Below are 22303 nucleotides of genomic sequence, written 5' to 3'. Positions count from 1 at the left end.
AAACAGCTGGCCCAAGCTCTGGATTTTTTTCCAGGGGCTTCACCAAAAGCCAACCACTGGCAAGAAGAAGGCTGGAATCTAACCTCATTGGTAGCTTAGCGAGCCCTGCAGGGAGAGCAGTGCGTGAGCTGGAGGAGAGTGGCTGCTTAGCCTGGGCACCGAGCATGGATGCAGTTTACTGAGGACCTAGGACAGGGATGAAGTTACTGCTTTGTGAACTGAGAGCAGTGGATTTTGCTCTCGCTTTTAGAACTTGGATGGCGCAGCTTGGTTTTTAAAGACTGGTTAGCTCAGGGAACAGACTAGCTCTAATTATAAAGATAAAAAAGAACGCTCCAATTAAAGAGATGAGAAACTTGGAGGGAAACCAGCCCAGTGTGGAAGGAAATAGGCCTTTATGTAAGAGCAGGATCTGGCAAAGGTGATTCTCCCTGAAGGGCAGAAAGTAGCTATTTAAGGATCTACAGAATCTGAAGTCAGTCAAGCACTGCGCTCTCAACAGCTAAAAACAGCCTTCAAGGAGCCCTGGAAAAATTGGTGGTTGAGAGATGGCTTAACACTATTGGTAGGTTGCAACATTAGCAAAAAAGACTTGGCATGGAAATGTTAAGCTTGATTAAAGGAAAGTTAAATAACACTTTGAAAAAGCTAAGCTATAAACCACTTAGGAAGGCTCGAGGAGCCTGGAAAACATAGGCCAACACTTAGTTTTCTAGATCAATAATTCCGGAAAGCACATTCAAGTTGTAACTAATTTTGAGTGTATTTTGAAGTAAGGAAAACAACTGCGATAATACAATTTTAGAAGTCTGTTCCATTAGAAGATATCGTTTTCGAGTAGAAAATAAAGGATCTAAAGCAAAAGAAGATGCGTAGAAACAATAAAGAAAAGTTAAAAGGGCAAATAAGGCAGTAGAAACTTATCAATGAAAACGCGTACGGCAAACAAGTGACGGAAAGCCAACATCTTCACTGGTGTAGAGACAGAAGCAACGGCCTGCCGCCCCTAGAGACGGAGGGAAGCCAGGCTACAGGTGACAGCTCAAGACTCTACACAGCAACAACCTGGGGGAGGAACTGTGACTGTGAAACACTGATACAACGAACCTGGGGAACACAACGCAGCCACCTGAGCAGGCAAGGAATTTAAAACCACAGGAGCTCTGGAAGTCTTCAGCACAGATGGCACGATACAATTAACCACACTTCAGCTAAAATACTTGCTCACTTGTGTCTGCCACTTGCAATGGTTACAATATCCACTCTACACACTTTTACCCACCATTCTGTAATATCTGCCAAATGGGCCACAGCATCGTTACTGAAAACAAGTTCTTCAGTAAAACACTTGTTGAGCAAGAAAAACTGTATACCAATGAAAACAAACACAGTAATACTGCCCCAGCAATTTCATACCTAATATTGAACATAGCCTTTTTTTCATGTAAAGCCAACATGTAACTCAAGATTTTTAAAATTTATTTAGTAAGTACTAAATCATATTTAAAAAGAAAAACAGCTTTTACTGACCTTGTGAGAATATAAGGCGAAAATGAAGCTGGGTTATCCTGCTCGGAAAACAGGGGCATGGATCCTCCCATGATCCACAGACGGAAGTACAAAATGACAATGACCTTCAGAGACCAGAGGATTTGGTTAGACAGCATCAGAGACCTCTGCCCTAGCTGCAAGTATGTCCCGCTCCTCCTATCACGAAAAGGAACCAAGGCACATCACATGACTCCTTAAATTATGTTCAAAGTTCACCACTAGAATGTGCCAGAATATGCAGTGTGTCAACGCTGGGCCCTACACGCCAGAAGTCCTGCAAGTCCTGATTTGTTCTTTAAGGATCCAATTATCCTGTGTGAGAAATCCTAGGAAGACCACAGGGAGAGGCCACAGAGAAAGAGGCATCCCTGGGAGAGGGAATGCACAAGCGAATCCTACAACAGCTGCATAAACTTGAGTAACCCCGGCCCCAAAACAATGATGATCGCAAGGACCACTAGCATGTGTGGTGTAAGCCACAGCATTAAGGGCAGATACAGTTTTGATGTTTAGGCCACTAAACGTGGGTGGGTGGGGGCATTCCTTGAGTTCCAACAACACAAAAGGATACAGCCAGGTCTGTGTTGCTTTCTCTTGGGACAGCTCAGCATCAACATCTCGACAAAGGCTTGTGCAACACCGCTGTCCACCATGTCCACGTCATGAAACTCATGTCTACTTGCAACACCTATGTCACACCCATGGTGGCTAAGTTTGTTACTGGTGTCAGAATCCACTGTTGATTCTAATAAATAACTTTAATCACTTTGCTAAGCCCACTGAAAGCAATAAATCTTAGAAAAAAAAAAGAAATATTCCTTATCTGATATGTCAAAGTAAATAGACATAGACTTACATAACTAATGACCAAAACAGCCCTTTTCAAAAACGGTCTCATGGTGAGCAGGAAATTTCTATTGTTGCTCGCTGTCAGGTACCTAAAACAAGAAAAGAAAAAAAAAAAGAAGCATCAGTATGAGAGTTCAGAAGGTAATGGTCTCCTCTGAGTGTGAAAACACTGTAGCTTTGGCAAAGGCTGCCAACACCAAATCCAGGCACAGCCTTAGAGCCAAAGCCCCTGGCTGGAGCCCCGACCCTGCAGCTTCCAGCCCAGGACGAAAGGGTGAGACTCTCAGACTCTTGGCACATCTGTCTCACTTCTAGGAGGATGATAATGGCATCCTCTTCGGGAAAGTTGTGATCCATCGATGACATCAGAGTGGGTCAAGTCTTAGCACAGCTACCTATAAATAGTACTATCCCATTTGTTGGCAGATAAGCCAGCCATCCTGACAACTATGGTTACACTGCTCACAGGTATAATCTGATGCCAGGAGTATGTCCTCCTTCTTCAGGAAATAAGGGGTGCAATGTCTTCTCCTCAATGGATGTCTCATCAGCCAGTCTTCCACAACAATCCTCTTGGATAGATGCAAAGAGAGTCCTCCAATCCACGTTGTTCTCTCTTCGTCATTCTCCATCCACTGGTTCCTATACTGTGTCTTAACGATGAACTCCCATTTGTGGTGCAAGATAAGAGATGAGCCCACACACTCCTACTGCAAATGTCATCACAGTCACATCAAATGTGACAGTGTCCCGGGCCCCCCAAGTGGCAGGTGAGTTATTTTTCCACACCGGATGATCAATACATGCTGACCAACTAACAGAGTCATGTTAAAATATGTACTCTATTCTCTCCATCCTTTCCTCATCTCTGGACTACATTAGCACACAAACTAAAATTGCTCAGTATGGAATAGGAACAGTAAGTGAAGAGAAGAAAACCACTGGGGTGTAGCATCTCCCATATGTTGAATCCTGATGATGCAGAATGAAGATATTAAATTTTTCATCTCCTCTCAGAATCTATAAATATCTCAGAAGTTTTTGGCTGAATGTCAGCTCCAGGCTGATGTATAATAAATGGCTCAATATCATGCCAAAAAATTATAACAGCTATGTATGAAATTCTGTTTAGCATGCCCATCATAACTAATTTAATTTTCTTTGTTCTTTAGTAAGCAAACAAACATATATTCTGACTACCACCAACAACCACCACAGAAAGAATTTGAATTCAGAGCTTTCAAATTAGGAATTTAACTCCTACTTCTCTTTGAAACACAAGAAATAAGATTACTGTTGGCAGAGGTAGCAGAGACACAGACACAGTTCATGCTAGAAAAGATGATGAGTTGAGCATAAACAGCCAGAGATAGGCAGTCACTTGGTAGAGAGGTTATAACAACACTCAGGTCAACTGCATCCTCATCACCATGTTTGGTTCAAGTTACAGCTACTCTGTCTCCAACCTGGTTTCTTGCAAGTACACACGTGGGAGGCAACAGGTGACAGCTCATAACCTGGAGTTGTTGCAACACATGCGGGAGACCCAGACTGCATTCAAGACTTCAGACTGGCCCAGTGCTGGTTATTAAAGGAATTTTAAGGGTGAACCCACAGATGAAAGTGTCTGTCTGGGTTTCTCTGTCCTTCTGCCTTTCAAATTGATTCAAAAGGTTAAAAATCACGGACTTTCTTTCATACTTAGTGCTCAGAGCCTACAGAGGTGTGTAGCAGACATCACAACACAAAGCCATCCAATGCCACCTACCACGCTCCACTCCTGATTTCAGATCGAGTAAAAGGGTTAAAAATCATGGCTGGCATTGTCACAGAGTAGACTGAGGCACTACTCGTGATGCCAGCATCCCGTTTCAGAATACTAATTCTAGTCCTCTGTGCCCTGCATCTAATCCAGCTCTCTGCCTGGAAAACCAAGAAAGGACCCTCAAAGCTCTTGGTTTCCTCTGACTACACACCAGAACTGGATGGATTTCAGAACTTGCTTCAGCTTGGTTCAGCTTCATCTGCTATGGCCATTTGGGAAGTGAACCAACAGATGGTTGGTTCTCTCTCCCTCCCTCCTTCTCTCCCTGTCTGCATAAATGGACCTCTCAAATATTTAAAACTTAAGGTGAATTTAACTATTCACTGTTGGTCCCCTCTTTTCTACACATTCCTTTAGCCCATGAAGTGCATCATCTGAACTCTGATAGGCAAAGGTCAACCACAGAGGAGCCCAGCAACTTGGGAGTCACACCCGCCCTTCAGTGAGGGTTGTGAACAGGAGACAGCAATACAGTTGTCGGTTTTCTGCACTCAGGAAGCATGAGCTCACCCTTTAAACCCCATGTCCTGCCTGTGATCCTTCTTTTTTCTAAAAATCTTACATAATTCATTATCATCTGAGATATGGTGAGGGACAGAAGCAAAGACAAAGTGAAAGACCAGGAGTAGGGAAACAAGAGCAAGAATGGGAGCAAGAGAGAGGGACAGAGAATTCTCCCAACTTCTGGTTCATTTCCCAAATGCATGCAATCACTAGGACTAGGCCAGGGCCTGAGCCAGCAGCTGGTGAATCATGTCAGTTTCCTAAACAGGTGGCAGGAAGCTAAAGCAGGAGTCAGGAGCCAGAGGCAGGAACTGAACTCAGGAACTAGCTGTGCAGGCCTTGACCTTGGTCTTTTGCCCACTCACAGACCATTACCTGTAGAGTTTGACCTCAGACTCCAGCACCAGCAGTCTGTGAACTCAAGATTCCAGACACAGTCTGCTTTGTGGTTCTTCATTGTTGTGCTGGCTGTTATTTTTACAAACTGCCTGTGGCAAGTGGGAAGACAGAGAATTTGCTGGAAATGATGTGAGAGGAGCAGAGCAGTTGTGACTGAGTGAACAGGCTAAATGTAAATCCTGATTTCTCTCTCTCACTGCCTGTGGGAATTGGGACAGTTAACTATGAATGTCTCTGGTTTCCCATTTGCAAAATGAAGGTACCATTAGTGCCCACCTCAAAGGAACTGCTAGGGGTAACATTTATTAGAACCGTGCCTGAGGCAGAGGAAGCCTTCTTTTATTAAATTTTAGCTGCCCAACTAAATTTTAGCCGCCCTTGTCAACAGAAAGTACATTTCACTGTTTTACCTGTCCAATATCAAACACACTTTCTCATTGGCTGAATCATCTTTGAAGTCATTAACCTGCATGTACCAATCAGAGGTTCAGAGAGTGTGTCCTATTATTGTTGGCAGCTTTTAATCTTTTTCTTAGTGCAAAGATTCACTTAGGAACCTGCACAGTTTTGCACATAGCTGTGGCAACACCACCTGCCATTTCTGGTATGCATCAACTATGGATGGATAAAAAAGAGAAACACCCACAGGAGTGCATGCTCAGGAGACCACACAGTGCGGCTCAAGGGCTGGGGAGAACCTGCAGTTCTGGCTTTCAGCTCACTGCTCACACAGGTGAATCTACAACATGGAGACAGCACTCCCTGTCTGCCATCCTCACACCGCTCTCTCCAGGATTCAGCATAGCCCCAAGACAATCATGTCCTGACTTCTGTGTTTTGTATTGTGCCTGCTTCTGATCTTCAGGCTTTGGCTGGTGAACATCAGTACGGTACGTGACTACCAACGCTGGTACCCCATAGATGCTCATAATTTGACTCAAGCAGTTCAACAGAAGACTGAGGCAGCAAGCCTTCTAGGTCAACCTCCTTCCTCAGGGAAAGGGGCTTCCATCTAGCATCCCAGGTGCACATTGGCAGGAATCTGGAGTCAGGAGCCAAGCCAGCACCGGGGCCCAGGCACTCTGACTGGGGGGAAGGTCGATGCCCAAAGCAGCATCTTCGGCACTGAGCCACATACTTCTCTTGTTTCTTAGTCAGTCTCAGATTTCAGTATCTAGATCCAGAAAACAAAAGCAAAATCAAATTCGCTGCAAGAAAACTCTCATCTCTGCAAGTACAATTGAATGCACTGAATCCTGAAATGCTGTTTTTTGCTTTGCCTACATCTGAGCAGAATTAGTGAACCTCATCACAGAAACAGACCCTGCCCACACAAGGTGTGCTACCACTGCACACAGGTCCCTGACCAGACAAGGATGCTGCCCACACGAGTTGCACCACTACTATACCCAGGATCCTGCCCACACGAAATGTGCCACTGACCGCACACAGGATCCCAGGCAACCCAGACATTGTAGCATCATAGTCAACAGGTATCCTGCAACTCATTGAAACATATCTGCCAAACAAGCTATCTATGGGGTTGACATCAGAAATGAACAAAAACTGCTTCTGAGCAACGAAAACAGTATTTCAAACCTACAATGTCCTGGTTTTCATTCCTAAGGCAAAATAAACAGCATACAGAGCACTGCCACTCCAGGGCTGATTGGTTTGCTATGTGCCAGGCATGATACACCAACTCCCTGGCTTGTCTGTAGCTGGAGACGACCACACAACAGCTCCAGCCATGGGATGCAAGCGGAAGTTACAGGCTCCACATGCAGCCAGGTGCTAAAATCTGTCCATTGCACTTGAAGTACAAGCATTTTCCTCTTCTGCTGGATGAAGACAAGCACCAAGCCCAATACCACTGCCTGGAGACGCTATATCAGAGGAGAAGGGAAGGAGAGGTTTCTGAGTCCCAGCGGGGATGCGCAACCCACCAATGAGGGATATTTATTTCATATTTTTTTGTAAACAAGAGCTAAATTCTATTGAATGCAAGCTCCCACTTATGAATAAGACCTTAACCTACAGAGAAGCCAACAGCTCTAGGAGACAGCAGCTACAGTCCCAGGAGATATCTAAAAAGCCACCAAGGGTAGAAGCCAATGGGAAAAATTCCAAAGAATTCATGCAAGCAACATTAAAGTCCCATTATTTACAAATATGTTTAAAAGACAGAACTAAAACAGAATTCAGAGATGGCATGCGTTCTGTGAAACAGAAAAAAAAAATCAGCAGCTTATTGAAAACTCATAAAATACTGTGACATTCTGTCTGAAAGCCTGAAACACTCAATCTTTAGCAACGGCTGAACTGTGCAGCCACATCAATGCCCTGGTTGCAATATTATGCTCTGTTTATGCCGGATATCAACACTGGGGGCAACTGGGTGACAGATACAGGGACCTCCTGTACCACTTTTCCACTTTCCTGGGAACCCGTAAGTAACTAAGGCTTACTTTTGCAATAAAGCTAATTTAATTCTAAAGCCACGTGTTTCTGCCAGGCAATGCTGAGCTCAAAGCATAAACAGACACTGGAGCTCACAGATTCGGCATCCGCACTTAGCTCATGTTCAACAGTGCTCACTGCAGGCTGCCTGTGGTTGCTGTTGTCAGCAACAGAAGGGGCAGAACTCCAGGCTTCGAATCCAGGATACACTGTCCAGAGTCATCTGCAAGCAGCACAAACTCTCAACAAATCAAACTTATTTGCATCCTTCATCCTCTCATTCCACCCCCTTGCCACCATCAAACAGCATCTGGAAACTTAAAACAAGATCCCCAAAATAAAAGAAAGATGTTTAAATTGGGATAAGCCTTTTGCTAAATCAGAAAAAAGTAATTTAAGAAACACTCCCCCAAGCATCCGAATCTAAATTATACTTTAACACCATATAAGACTTCACAGTTAAACATGAAGTGTGTGTGTGTGTGTGTGTGTGTGTGTGTGTATGCCTGCTCTCACAAGAAACCAGAGAATAACTCTATGTGCAACATAAACAAACACTAGATCGCAGTCTCGCAGGCCAGTGTATCTCTGTAAAATGCTGCTCAATATAATTGTAATTTCCTCCTTCACACAGTTTAAACATTTAGAGAAAGAGAACCTAACACAAGAAGAGAAATTGAAAGAACGCAACACACTTGAAGAGGCAAGCAAAGCTTATAAATAATACCTCCTAATTATTCAAGCAATGAGATGTTTTCGTGACAAAGCAGCCCAGAGCTGCTCAGAATATCATTTCTTATCATCTTAAACAAGGAAGAAGCAGTGTTGGTGAGACACAGGTTATCGCATGGCCATCAGCTGGAGCAGGGGAGAAGAGCAGCAGCAAAGACGCCACAACTCAGACTGGCACACCAGGTGGAAGTACTAGTGCCGCCGCTGAGTCCAGCATTTTGCTCATGTGTACCCTGGGATGCAGAACACGATGGCTCAAGTATCTGTGTCCCTGCCACCCCATGGGAGACCTGGTTGAGTTCCAGGTTCCTGAATTCAGCATCATTTGGGTTGTAAACCAAAAGTTGGAAGACGTCTCTTTCCATCTCTGTGTCTGTCTGTCTCTCTCTCTCTGTCTTCTTTTCCCTGAAAATCTTTCAAACACAAATTAATAAATCTTACAAAATTAAATATTTGAAATTCTAACTGCTTGAACAGGAAATAATTTTAAATTTTCTATGACTACACAACCATATCCAAAGACAATGATTTGAACAACCATAAAGGAGTTCTCTTTCTTTATCATTCTAAAGTGGTACAAACAGGTTTTGAACAAATTCACATCTCATTCATTTCTTCATGTTTAGAACTATCTGAACCAGCATCATTGCGCAATGCTTCTTACGTATGCTGGTTGGTTCCCCTCAGGATTCTAAAAATGTAGTATGAAGTTGGTATGTGATGCAAAGTAAGATTCTGGTTTCTGGAGCCAGAGCAGTGATTTAAGATGGCTACTATTTGACTTTGAGTTGTTAGCTGTAGTAGGAACTAAGAAAATATTAGGATACTTAAAACATTCATGGGAAAACAGAATTGCAAACTTACCCCACAGCCAAAATATTTGGAAATCCATGTTTCCTTATTTTATGGTAAGAATTTTTATGCTAGGCACATCGGCGTAGCCTAGCAGTTAAAGTCCTTGCCTTGAACGCGCCAGGATCCCATATGGACACAGATTCTAATCCCGGCAGCTCTACTTCCCATCTAGCCCTCTGCTTGTGGCCAGGGAAAGTAGCCAAGGACGGCCCAATGATTTGGGATCCTGCATCCATGTGGGAGACCTGGAGGAAGTTTCTGGCTCTGGCTCTGGATGAGCACAGCACTGGCTGTTGCGCTCACTTGGGGAGTGAATCATCAGATGGAAGATCTTCCTCTCTGTCTCTCCTCCTCTCTGTGTATCTGACTTTGTAATAAGAAATAAATAAATCTTTAAATAAAAAAGAATTTTCTATGAACGTTTCCTTGTTTTCTTGCACAGCAAGAACCTAGCATAAGGCATAGGGTACACACACACATATGCATTTGTGCGGGCACATGTATTTAGTCCACTGTAATTTTTTTCATCACATTGCAAATGACTGACTATAGTGAATGGAGAGAAGATTCCCTTGGCTCAAGGGCAGGTACCCAGTCTAGCAGGTAAGTCACTGGTTGGAAGTGTCTGAATCAGAATGCCAGCGTTTGAGCACAGCTCTGCTCCAATTCCAGCATCCACTCAAACTGCACCCTGAGTGGCAGCTGGTGATGGCTCAAATGGCTGGTCCCTGCCAACCACACGGAAGACCTGGCTTTTGGCTTTGCTGTCTGGGTCATCGCACACATCTGGCGAGCTCACTCACTCTTGCTCTCAGATAAACAAATATTTGTACAACACAGAAAACATTCTGACTTGTTTTTTTCTTATCCAGAGGTGTCAAGATATTTTTAATTAGATTCCCAGAATCTTGCTTTTTCCTTTTCTATCAAGTGCTTCCTACTGCCAACCGAAGAAACTACTTTTTAAAAAGATTAATTGGGCAGAGGATGATAAGATCGTATCTTTCCAACGTACATTTTTATTTTGATGAATGAAATGCATTTCACAGACACGGTAAATGATAGTTGAACTCCCAAGAAAGATTTTTCCAACTAGATATCCAACTCTGTTATTTCTCAGCAGCAAAATAAATTAACTCACACTGCACAAGTACGCATTTCAAAAATTAAATCCTGTCCTATTTACCTATACAAAACCTGCACATGCTTTTTATTCTAACACAAATTGCATCCAAATTGGTTTTCACATAGATTTTGTTTCCTTTTGTCTAGGAAGGCAGAGGAGCTAAGAATAAGAGCATTACAAGACAAGCTTTGTGTTTAAAGATTTGCTTTTGTATTGCTACCTAAATTAACATTAGTTATATATATATATATATATATATATATATATATATATACATCTATATATATATGTATGTAGAGAGAGAGAAATAAAAGTGAAGAAAATCGCATTCTATACACCTATGGATGAAAACCTTGATAAATGAATATACTTACTTGTTAAAAACTGCTTTTGCTTGTTAGGTTATATATTCATAAAACCTGATGCACAGCCACAAAGCCACAGGAAAGCAAATTCCCATTTTCTAAAGGGACTCCCAGTTTTAACAGCAAAGTCGTCCAAGGTATTGCAGAAATAAACAAACCACATTTGCACTAGAGGTTGACTGTGGACTAGTGCTTACAAAGGTGACTCTTGACAGCGCCCCATTACTGGTTCACTCAGCAGTACTTTATTCCTACAGGAACCAAGCCAGCAGGTGCCAAACAATCCAGACCCTCAGAGCACCTTGAATCCCCCACTTACCAGACACCTGCCATGTTCAGATGCAGCTTTGCTCTCCAAATACTCATTCACATGAACCTCCCCCCGCCCCCGCATTCCTGAACTTGACCCTCAGATTGCCCTTACCTTTAGGACTCTAGCTACAGGGTATACCCCGGTGTCACCCACATGGAAATACTGGCACAGAGAGGCATTGGCAAGCAGATGAAGAGGGATCTGAACCATGTGCTTATTTCCAAGAGGCAAAAACTCCCTCTACGGCTGGCTTCAAGCCCCTATGATGTTCCCTAAGGCAGAGCTGAGAGGAGAAGCACACACCTGGCTCCCAGGACTGGCATGAGCCCCAGGGCACACAACTGCTTTGCAACTTCATCTCCTGGCCAGACCCTGCCGCTGACCTCCCTCAGTTGTACTTTTTCTCAATTCCAACTCATCACCATCCTCTCAAAATTCCAAATAAAAGCCCTCCTCTTATATTCTCTGCTATGCCCAAGCTAGAAGTCACACAATCATCTGATTCCTCTTTTCGTGTCATCCACAAATGTATTTCAAACCATGACAATCTTAACTCTACATAAACAAACTATTTTTATCCTATTACTGTAGCACATGAAAAAAAAATCACTATGTTTTCACCAACTTTGGAGTTTATAATATGATTGGAATCAAAATTTGGATTCTAGCATATAATACATACGAGTCTGTTTTGCTATAAACAAATGTACAGAGAAAAATAAAAAGCTCTTCTTTAGAGCAAACAGCTACATATAGAAGGAATGTCAGAATTACACAATCATGATTTGCATCATAGTAACTGAGTCAAGCAGGAAAACAGGGGCGTTAGTATAGTCTCAAAACACAGGCCTGCAATGTATTTAGGAAATAGAAAACAGAGTTAGCTTCACAGTAGAAAAAAAAAAACTCAAAGGCATCATTGCTACAGAACAGACATCTTGAGCCAATGGACGTCTTCTCCAAACACATTCACACTGCACACCTTTGGGCGAACACTGTGCAGTCTTGCACTGGCTTGCTTTTCAGAAACACACACTGCAATAGGAGGAAGAGAAGAGTATCATATCAAAAACATTTCAAATTAGCCCCCAGACACACATACAGCCAGGCTGGGCATTTATGTCCCAGGTAAGACAGTGTGGTTCCCTCCAGGACACAACAGTCCACGTGGGACTCCTCCAGCATCATGCCTGATGGGAAATGGAAGTGACCTGTGGGCAAAGTATCAACTCCTCTTTTCATTACCCTCTCACAACAACCATTTAAGGGTTAGCATTGAGCCCATTTCACAGAGGAGAAAATGAACATCTAGTAATTTAACTGATAAGGAGGGGTGAGAAGGCTGCATTTTACATCAGAGTCTTCCCGTTTCCAGTTCCCACTCTAACCCTCTCCTATCTTTTTCTTCTAAGTAGGTCACAAGTGTTGGCTGAGCTCATTGTTGGGCAAAAAAAGTCTACCATTTCCCATTTTTTTTGGTGTCATTTTGTGTGACCAATGAGCTATAAGAATAAACATGGGAGTAATGTGGCACAGTGCATCAGGCTGCCTGTGACACTGGCATCCCATTTGAGTGCTGGTTCAAGCTTTGGCCACTCCACTTGTGATACAGCATTCTGTTAACGTACCTGGGAAGGCAGCAGAGGCTGGTCCAAGAACTTGGCCTCTTGTCACTCACATGGGAGGCCTGGATGAAGCTCCTGGCATTGGAATGCCCAAGCCCTGCTGCTGCCAGAGAGAGAGAACCAGCAGGCAGAACATGCCTCTTGGTGACTCTTCTTTCCTTTCTAACTCTGCCTTTCCAATAAACAAGTAAACAAACAACCAACAGGAAGGTGCCAATGTGGTGATATAGCAAGTTAATCCTGTGATGCTGGCATCCCACACGGGTGCCGGCTCAAGTCTCCACTTTGTCTGGTTTCAGCTTCTTGACATAGCAGAACTAAAACCCTAACAAATGCACCTTCTCCAAGTAAAAGAGCTATGACACAGTAGCCCCGGATTATAACTCCTACTCTAACTTGGACAACTTCCAAAAGGTACAGAGAGAAAAAGATCCAGAAATGGCTAACTCATTCCAGAATATCCAGAATGCAAATTCCCCAAGATCGTTAGGATGAACACAGGAACCAATGCACCTCATGCGATTCCCTGAGTTTGTCCACTCACTCATGTAGAAAAAGTCATTCATTCATCAACTGTCAGAAGCGGCACGAAGCTGCTTGAAACTGTGACATCCTTGCTGCATTGTAACAACTGGGCATTCCTGAAAACATTGACGACCGTGAGGTTGACCACTTCCTGTTGAAACAAGTCCTTCACCATAGCCTGCCCCCTCCCACAGTCACATGTACACTATGGGTAGCTCTTCTGACCCTGTCTGGAGTTCCAAATGCACACAGGAATGAATGGAATGCAATTCAAATACCTTTTAAAACCAATTCCTCCCATAGCATAATTTGCACAAGCGATTTCCATCGTAAAGAAAACTGATTCTCAACCCAGAGCCTCTTAGAAAACATTTTTTGTAATATATGACAAAGAGCTTGCTGGTAAACTCAATGTAAGAAAGGAATGCGCCCAGAGGAATGAACTGCTGAAATCAGTATGTATTTTAAACAAATCGCTTTTCTTATGAGATGAGAAAGAAGGAAAACATGCTATTCACATCTCAGAACAGATGACACCACACGCTAGGCAAACCTACGGGATAGGAACTCCATGCATTTATGGTCTCAATTACAAAGGCATATTGTTTTAGCATCTTACACATGAAGAGTGACAATAAAGAACCAGATCAGGGTTGCTCATCTGTTTGGTTCATAAACCGGCACTGATGAAAATCCCCAAATACGAGTTTCTTAACAACATTGAGGAACTGAAAAATGGGTAAAGTTTACAACCCAAATTATTCATTTCAGAAGATTTAACAGCCATTTTCACAGGCCTTGGTCTTCACATCCACACACATTAATTTGGTGACAAACACAATTAAACACTGAAGAACGTGTGTGTGCTTGCCTATTCTTTTACCAAAAAGTACTTCAGATGGGAACCTATACATGTGCATAATAATCCATTTTGCTACATTTTGGGGAAATTTTTACGCTGCCCTAGATCAAGATTAAACTACCAATTGAAGATGAGATTTCTCTGGTTTGCATTCTTCACGGTGACATCATGCAGATCACTAGAAGCCAAACTGGAAGAGAAGTCAACATGTAATTCCATCCCACACTCAGGATGACAGCCAAGATGACACACAGTAAGGAGCAGGGGTGGTGAGGAGCAAGAGGTCAAGGCTTCAGATACGACTGGAGGAAACTGCGCCTGTTGGCTTTTGGCTGCTTCAGCACGCTTGGAAAATAGTTCAGGGAGAATGGAAACACAACACAACCACTGCACTCAGGTGCATACCATCCTTCCTGATGATGGAAATATTTGAATGCACAAGCATTTAACAGAATTACACATAATTTTCCCAAAATGGAACCTGACCAATGTCCACTGAATGATGGATGGATAAACACTTATAAGCAAAATACAAGGCAGAATGATAGTAATAAAAATATCAAAAGGGTAGTTGTACAAGTTATCATGCAAACAAATCTCAAAAACATTAGGCTAGGTTAAGCAAGCTTGACACAAGAGAATACTTATTTTATTGTGGCGTTCATCCGATGTGTCTACAAAGGGCAAAGACATTCAGCGGCTGAGTGGTTGCCAAGAGCTGAAATTGAAAGTTAGAACCCAATACCACCAGCCAGAAGGGGTCTTATGGTGGTGGGAATGAATACCGACTCATAGCAATGCTTACACAGCAGAAAAAATTTATGAAAAAAAAAAACTGTAGTGCCAGTTAAAATGGGCAAATTTCACACTGTATAAAATATACCTCAATAAAGCTATATATTTCTCTTTTATATGTTGGTTATAAATATTAGTGTGACAAGAATCTATTCACTGGATAATGCTGTAAAATGAGAGATATATTTTCATGAAAGAAAAGCCTAGGTTGAAGGAAAAAGGCACTAAAATGCAGTGGCAGATTCACAGCACACTGTGTATTATATTTTATTCCCTGAATATTTATAGAGCATACTGAAAAACATGCAGTCTATGACAGCTGAGAACCTAATCAAAATCAAGGCCTGGGTTATTAATTATATTCTTCCATTTATTGATAGGTTATACCAAAAACAGTTTATTTTTCATAAATGTTTTGATTATAAAGCAAGCACTACTTGAAAGGTTACCTGATTTTGGCATTGATCAGAAAGCGGTTGGGTTTCTTCCCTGTTCCCAGCTCGTGACCCTGGGGTACCTAATCAGGAAGTGATCTCAACAACCTTCATTGCATGGAACACACACCACCCTCACTGAGTACTTACTGAGCACTGCACATGGGAGCTTCCTGTGGCTGTTGGAACACATTATCCAACATGGTGGTTTAACCAAACTGCAATCCATTTCCTCACATTTCCAGAGGCCAGAAGCCCAAGACATCAGCAGTACCCCAGTCCCCCGTCTGAAGGCTCCAGGGGAGACTCCCTCCTGGACTCTTCTGGCCCCACCTGCCCTTGGCTTTGGCTTGGCGCCCACAGTACTCCACTCTCTGCCTCCATTTTCACCTTCCCTTCTCCACTGGGCCTCTGCTCTCCCCTCCTAAGAGCCCGAGAGGACAAGTAAGCCAACACTAACTCATGCCATAGACCCTTGCCAGCCATTACACACTGAACACAATGCAACAAAAGCCCATTCGAACAAATACCTCCCCGTGGAAAAGATTGAGGTTTTGACTAGGAAAAGGCTCCCTGAATAGACTGCCACAGCCTTCAAGCAGCTAACATGTAACGCACTGAGGACACCCGAGCACAGGACACAGACTAGCATGCACAGACTGCAAGACTTCAGCACCTCAGTCTAGCCCTCTACTAGCTTCTCCATTTGTGCAGAGCTTCTCTGCCTCGTACTCACATGAACTTTGCTTCTTTCTTCCTCACCTTGTGTCCAATCTCATAAATCATCAACATCAGCATCAGGACACCAACCCGGATTTTTCTCACCAGTTTTCCGGCCACAGAACACACTGGATCAGATTTTGGGCCACCAGGGTCATCCAGGTTGGTGGCATCTCAAAGATCTTTAAGTGCATCCGCCAAGACCCTTTTCCAAACAAGTCACATCTGTGTCTCTGTGACTGTGGGGGAGTCCCTATTTAATGACAACATTACACTATCTGAAAGCTAACTTTCAAGTGGCTCAAAGGGCTTGTCAAGACAGTGTCAGACGAAAGCTGTTTTTTGCTGCCTCATGATAGTTAGGTCAACAATTTACACGTAGCAGGAACACCTGGATGGACTTTGTATGGGGAAAACAGTTTTGCTTTTCTTTGTAACTTTTGCTTTCGCCTCAGATTATGGAAACCCACTGTGTGGCTGATTTGACCACAGCCTCCTGGGAAACAAGCAAGCATGACTTAAAGAAACAAAACTCCCTGAAGCATGTGCCAGCAAACACTCACATTCAGATCTTTCCAGCCTCTCCCCTTGATGGACGATGGTTACTTTCCAGGATTCCTATGACTTTCCAAGGGTGTTTTTCCATGGAGGAATATATGAAATTGCCTTAGGCTGCCACAGCGTTTTAATGAGCTGTGAAACAACAGAAGGTGACATGCGCATCTTTGTCTTGGCAATTTATCACCGCCTTCAGCAACGGGAGCTGGGTTATCTCAGCACTGTGCACAGGGTTCCCCATGCGTGTGCAGGGCGATGATGTATCCAGCCAATGCATCTGGACCTGAGGCTGTATAGTTCCTACAAGGTCAAAGTCGCAATGGACAGGCAGAGGAGACAAAAAAAAACCTAACTCAAAAACAGTCAATTTCAACCATTCTACCTTCATGTTAGGAACAGATGGACATTCTAATATATCTGCTACCTATATCCATACTAATTTTTAGTGATAATTCATTGGTTTGCAAAGATTCACACTGCACTCAGCAATACCAATGTTATTTACTCTTCCCTACATAGTTCTGTATCATTAATTATATCTCATCCTGAATCCTTCCACAAAGTATATTTTCCAAAAAGACTAAGAAAGAATAGTGGGTATTAAATTTCTTTGAGATCCCGTCTTATTTTTTTCTTCAAAGATGAACATGTGGCTGCTTCCCCATTTAGACATGTATTGTTGTGGATTAAGAAGGAAGATACAATTTTTAAAGATTTCTTTTTATTGGAAAGTCAGATATACAGAGAGGAGGAGAGACAAAGAGGAAGATCTTCCCTCTGATGGTTCACTCCCCAAATGACTGCAACGGCTGGAGCTGAGCCAATTTCAAATTAGGAGCCAGAAGTTTCTTCCTGGTCTCCCATGTAGATGCAGGGTCCCAAGGCTTTGGGCCGTCCTCAACTGCTTTCCCAGGCCACAAGCAGGGAGCTGGAAGGGAAGTAGAGCTGCTGGGATTAGAACTGGTACCCATATTGGATCCCAGCACGTTCAAGGTGAGGACTTTAACTGCTAGGCCACACTGCAGGGCCCAGAATAGGAATTTAAACAACCTATCACTAACACACAGAATAAATGAATATATTACGCCATGTTAAAAAAACAAAATAAAAGGCAATGAAAGAAACTTTGAAAACCATGGAAGTTTCCAGAAGTGGATTTTAATTTTTCTTATGAACCACTCTCCTTCCCTACAAAATCTAGAATTCTGAGTTCCAGGAGAGCAGGAGACTGAAATAGCTTTGGTAACCAATTTATTTGTTCAGAACACCAAGTATTATCTAGTTTTATTTTCTTTCACTTTTTAAAAGATTTATTTTATTTTTATTAGAAAGTCAGATATACAGAGAGGAGGAGAGAGAGACAGAAAGGAAGGTCTTTTATCCGCTGATTCACCCCCCAAGTAACCACAATGGTAGGAGCTGCACCAATCCAAAGCCAGGACCTTCTTCTGGGTCTTCCATGTGTGTGCAGGGTCCCAAGACTTTGGGCTGTCCTTGACCTGTTTCTCAGGCCAAATAGGGAGCTGGATGAAGAACAGGGCTGCCGGAATTAGAACCGGTGATAATATGGGATCCTGGCTCATGTAAGGACAGGGCTTTGGCCATTAGGCCACCATGTCAGGATCACACTGTCTGGTTTTCAACATGGACTGTCCAATGAATGAAGGAACACATGATGACCAAGAACACAGTCATGCAGTTCTTGGTGTGAATACAGGTTGTAATGCATTCTTCAGGTCAGATGGATTCTGTGCTGGTCACTCTGCACTTAGCATAGCACTGGTTTTTAAAGGTGTCTTCTCTTTGCAGTAACAGTTGCACCATGAGCCTCGATCCACACTCCCATCTTCATAGTATTCGCCAACTGTCCATGGGTAATGACAGAGGTTGGCAATTGAAAGATCTTCTGCAAGGTTTAAAAGGCACAGGGTTTTAAGCAGTGGCTTCCACAGGCTTCTCCAGCAACACAGAACTATCAGGAAACACAGATAATAGGGAGGGCGAAACACAGAGATGTACAATGTCTGCAGAGTGGGTCAGCAGGCTGAAGCACACGCGAAACCAGCGCTCCAGCTTGAATCCGCAGGAAGAGCTGACTTTTGTAAATGCCTGCTGGAGAACTCCCCTTAACCTAAGATCCCTGGGGCTTCTGTTTGATTCTGAACTTTAAACTGATTGAATGAACCCCACTGTATGACTGACAAGGGTCCACTGTATTGAAAATTCACTATTCTAAATATTAATCTCATCCAGAACACTCACCATCATGTCCAAGTTCCTTACACCAAGCATAAGCTCCTAAGCCACAGAAGTGTAACCAGGTGTTTTTGTTTTGTTTTTTATTTTTTAAAAGGGAAACCTTTCTGACTTCTGAAATGTAAAGCCAGAAAGCCGATGCTTGAGGGCTGGACTGCTGGCTTCCCATTGATCCATGTCCTCAGACAAACTGCCTCGTTCCTCCATATTTTAACTTCTATTACAAAGTGGAAGAGTCTGGTGAGGCCAGATGTCATCTCACAGCCCATGGACCACAGGACTACCATGACGACACCCAGAAGGAAGGAACTGCCAACCAATCTTGACAAGCCTTAGTGCCTGTCACCAAAGACTTGCAACTATTTGGTGATTGCACCATACAGCACCCCCTTCCATGCAACACCACCCCCCCGTTTTTTATTTTAATTTTTCATTATTACAATAGTAAAGTCATTCAGCAACAGTCACAAGTCCGTTATTCTGCTATTTAAGTGTATCATCACATTGTAGCTGTAGGCAATGGCGGAAAGTCCAGCCTCCTATTGTCAAGATATAGTGAAGAGTTTCATGGGAATCCATCTTTTATTCAGGAGTAGAGATCATATAGCCCTCTTCAAGAATCTCCAAGCACCGTCCTCCAGGAGAGCAGTGGTCCCTGAGACCCTAGAAAGATGACTTGAAGGATGCTTTGTCCTTTGACAGATTCCCCCAGACACCTGCTTGAGTACCCACACAAACCTCTGGCATCACCACCAACATCACAACCAGGACCCCCACTCGCACCTCCCATGAGCCTTGCAAACGCATGAGCAGCACTTTCTGTCCTGCAAACCTGAGCATCTCCAACAGAGGGGAAAGACGGGGTTAAATTTTCCCTGCAAAAACCAAGCCTGCCCTCTCCAGCTGTGAACAATTAGGCCTGTCAGCCTTCCCTCCAGGAAACTCCTGCTGCTTTATTGGGATGAATGGGGAACAAAGTTTTGACTTTTTGATAGGTGAGGCTATAAATCTACCACCAAGACCAGGAAAGGACCAGCTGGGTTTATGCGCCTGCGTCCTGAGAATCTTTAATTATGGACCCACAACACTTTAACTCCGCCATGCTCCATTGTGTTCCTGGCAGAAATGAGAAGGGACAGAGGGAGGAGCTGAAAGCCTAAGGAATTCAGATCTCTTTAGTGGAATTAAACGGTAATCATGGTAATCGTGTGAAGAACAAGTTCCCTGAATACCCACAGTGTGTCAATTTTTAAGTACTGGCTTGTGCACAACTCTTTTTCCTGTTGATCACACTTCTCTGATTTCCGTTGCATTTTCCTGTGTAATTTTAAAATCACCTTCCATAGAGACATGGGTAGTCTGACACTGGGAGAACAGGAAAAGTCAAGTCAGGTTACACTCAGTGTGATGTGTCACAGACAAAGGAAAACACCACATCATGGAATTCAATGTTCCACTGATGCACAAAATATTTTCCATGATTGCTTTGAATAACACCTTGTTCATAAGAACTTCCAATGGAATTGACACAGATTAGAAATATGGTAAGGTAATGCATATAGGTACAACAGGCAAAAAAAAAAAACCTGCATTTGAAAAGTTGTTCACATAATTGGCCATTTTCAACAGCAAGAAGACTTCTTGGCCAGCACAACTCACCTTTGGCACCTTTGGCCTGTGGGGTGAAAAGAATCTTTTTTTTTTTTACATTTTATGTTGGATTAGTCATTTTTTTTAGTGGGTATTTTTTTTTCCTTTTTAAATTCAAGTTCTTCATCAGGTGGCTTTGATCTCTTCATGGGACACATGTTGCCCTGTGGGGAGACTTCCCTGTATTCTGGAAGGATGGCACGCTACCCAGCTGAAATCCAACCTGCCCTCCCAGCACAAAGCAGCCAAGCAATGGGCAGAGCAGCACTCACCTCTGGAGAGAATGGAGAACCCCACTGTCTCCTACTCTGCCGATGCAGCATGAGGAGGAATACACAGTCCCTCCCGGTGCCCTGCTCACGTCTCCAAAAGCGTTGGCTGCATTAGGCCCCCAAGCTCTCAGTCCTCATCAGACAGATCCCACTGCCCATAGCAATGCTCAGGCAATTCACATAACATTTCTGCCCCTGCATGTCCTTCTTGTGTAAAATGGACTAGTGGACTAGAACAGGTGACAAATGAGCATTTCATGTATGTTATGATTTTTTTTTTTTTTTTTGCCTGATGGCCCAGCTGCCACCTCTCCATAAAACAAAACAAAAACCAGTAAGACTAGATCTCTTGAAACATTACAGGGATCAGTCCATAACCTTGGGTTCTGGAAAGTCCTGAAAGGGGAGTGATGGTCCTTATTACAGGAGAATCTCATTCCTGGATGAGATCCTGCTTTTCTTTTACCACTCATGCAGTAAGCTGATAATGCCAAAACTGACTTCTGTACATGAACTTGGAAGGACCTGTTTGCCTGGGTCAGTTGTTCACTACCAAACAGGATGTAGATCTTACTGACTGACTGGTTTAAAAGTGTATGATGTCTAAACTGATTGAGTGTCCGTGTTTCACGCCTCTACAGCTGATTGGATAATCTGTATTGTGCACTAGTGTAAGCTTGGTTGATTGAATGACTCATATCATGTGCCAGGACTATCTTGGTTGGATGGGAGATTGTTGCTTAAAAACCCCTGAACACAGCGGATTGTGGCTACTCCCCTGTTCCACTTGCAGTGGTATGGAACAGTCCACCAACCAGTACCAGCTGGTGAACAAAGACTCTTGAACTTCCAAGAGTCTACCACTGACTCATTTTTAGGATAGATCTGTTCAACTTGCAACACACAACTGACATTCAATAAAGGCTGTTCTGAGAGAAAACTTCATGACTCGATTTTCACGAAGAGACAATTGTAAAGCAGATAAAACTGCCATTCAGCAAGGTACAGGCACTTTACAAATTTAGGCATTTAAAGACTTAAACAAACCACCCCAATTGACAAATGTCTGTTAACACTAGTTAAGATTCTTGTACAAAGGGTCCACTGTTTAAAAATCCACCAAAATCAGCTCATTCACAAAATTTCTAGATTCTAATACAATTTTTTGGCTTGAAAAAAAAAAAAAGCACAGAGACCTGGAGAGGTCATGAAACTCCCCGGAGGGAGCAGGGCAGCTGCTGGCAGCAGTTGCTTCCCCTGAGCCCTCCACCACGTTTACTTTAGGCTTCCACTATCCTGGCAATGCTGCTAAGCAGTAACTGTGCCAAGTTGGGGACCTAACAGAGGGTCATTCTGCAGGATGTGGGGCTCCCCAAAGGGCAATGCTGGCTCCAGGACTCCTCATCGGCCAAAGCAAAAGATCACAACACAACCTAAAGCCCTACTCAAGCTACTTTCCTTGTCATGTCCATTCAAGGGATCAGCCCCTCACACAAGGCTAAGAGTTTTATCTCTCTCCTCTTTCCTCTCTTTCTTACAAACTTCCCTTGATTTAATAAAGCGACTTAGACTAAATCGTAACTGGAAGCTGCCCAAGGTACCATCACCAAAACTTTCATGACAGTGT

The 22303-nt window shown here is 43.2% G+C and overlaps 1 protein-coding gene across 3 annotated transcripts in view; it reads right to left on the bottom strand.

Annotated features, from left to right (window-relative positions):
- The window catches only part of TMTC1 (transmembrane O-mannosyltransferase targeting cadherins 1), a 188301-nt gene that overhangs the window by 100681 nt on the left and 65317 nt on the right, over positions 1–22303 (bottom strand). For 2 of the 3 annotated variants that reach the window (XM_040972266.1, XM_040972267.1), the window contains exons 6-7: positions 2408–2489; positions 1531–1634 (exon numbers count right to left, since the gene is read on the bottom strand). The exons of the other annotated variant lie outside the window; for it this stretch is intronic. In XM_040972266.1, coding sequence (XP_040828200.1) covers positions 1531–1634; positions 2408–2489 — 186 coding nt within the window. The remainder of the gene's footprint in view (positions 1–1530; positions 1635–2407; positions 2490–22303) is intronic. 3 annotated transcript variants of the gene reach the window in all.

This window comes from Ochotona curzoniae, unplaced genomic scaffold (assembly GCF_017591425.1).
Source record: "Ochotona curzoniae isolate NIBS_2020 unplaced genomic scaffold, NIBS_Ocur_1.0 contig_2235, whole genome shotgun sequence".
Classification (NCBI taxonomy): domain Eukaryota; kingdom Metazoa; phylum Chordata; class Mammalia; order Lagomorpha; family Ochotonidae; genus Ochotona; species Ochotona curzoniae.
Note: the sequence above shows the minus strand (reverse complement) of the source record. Positions and strands in the feature narration are given on the sequence as shown.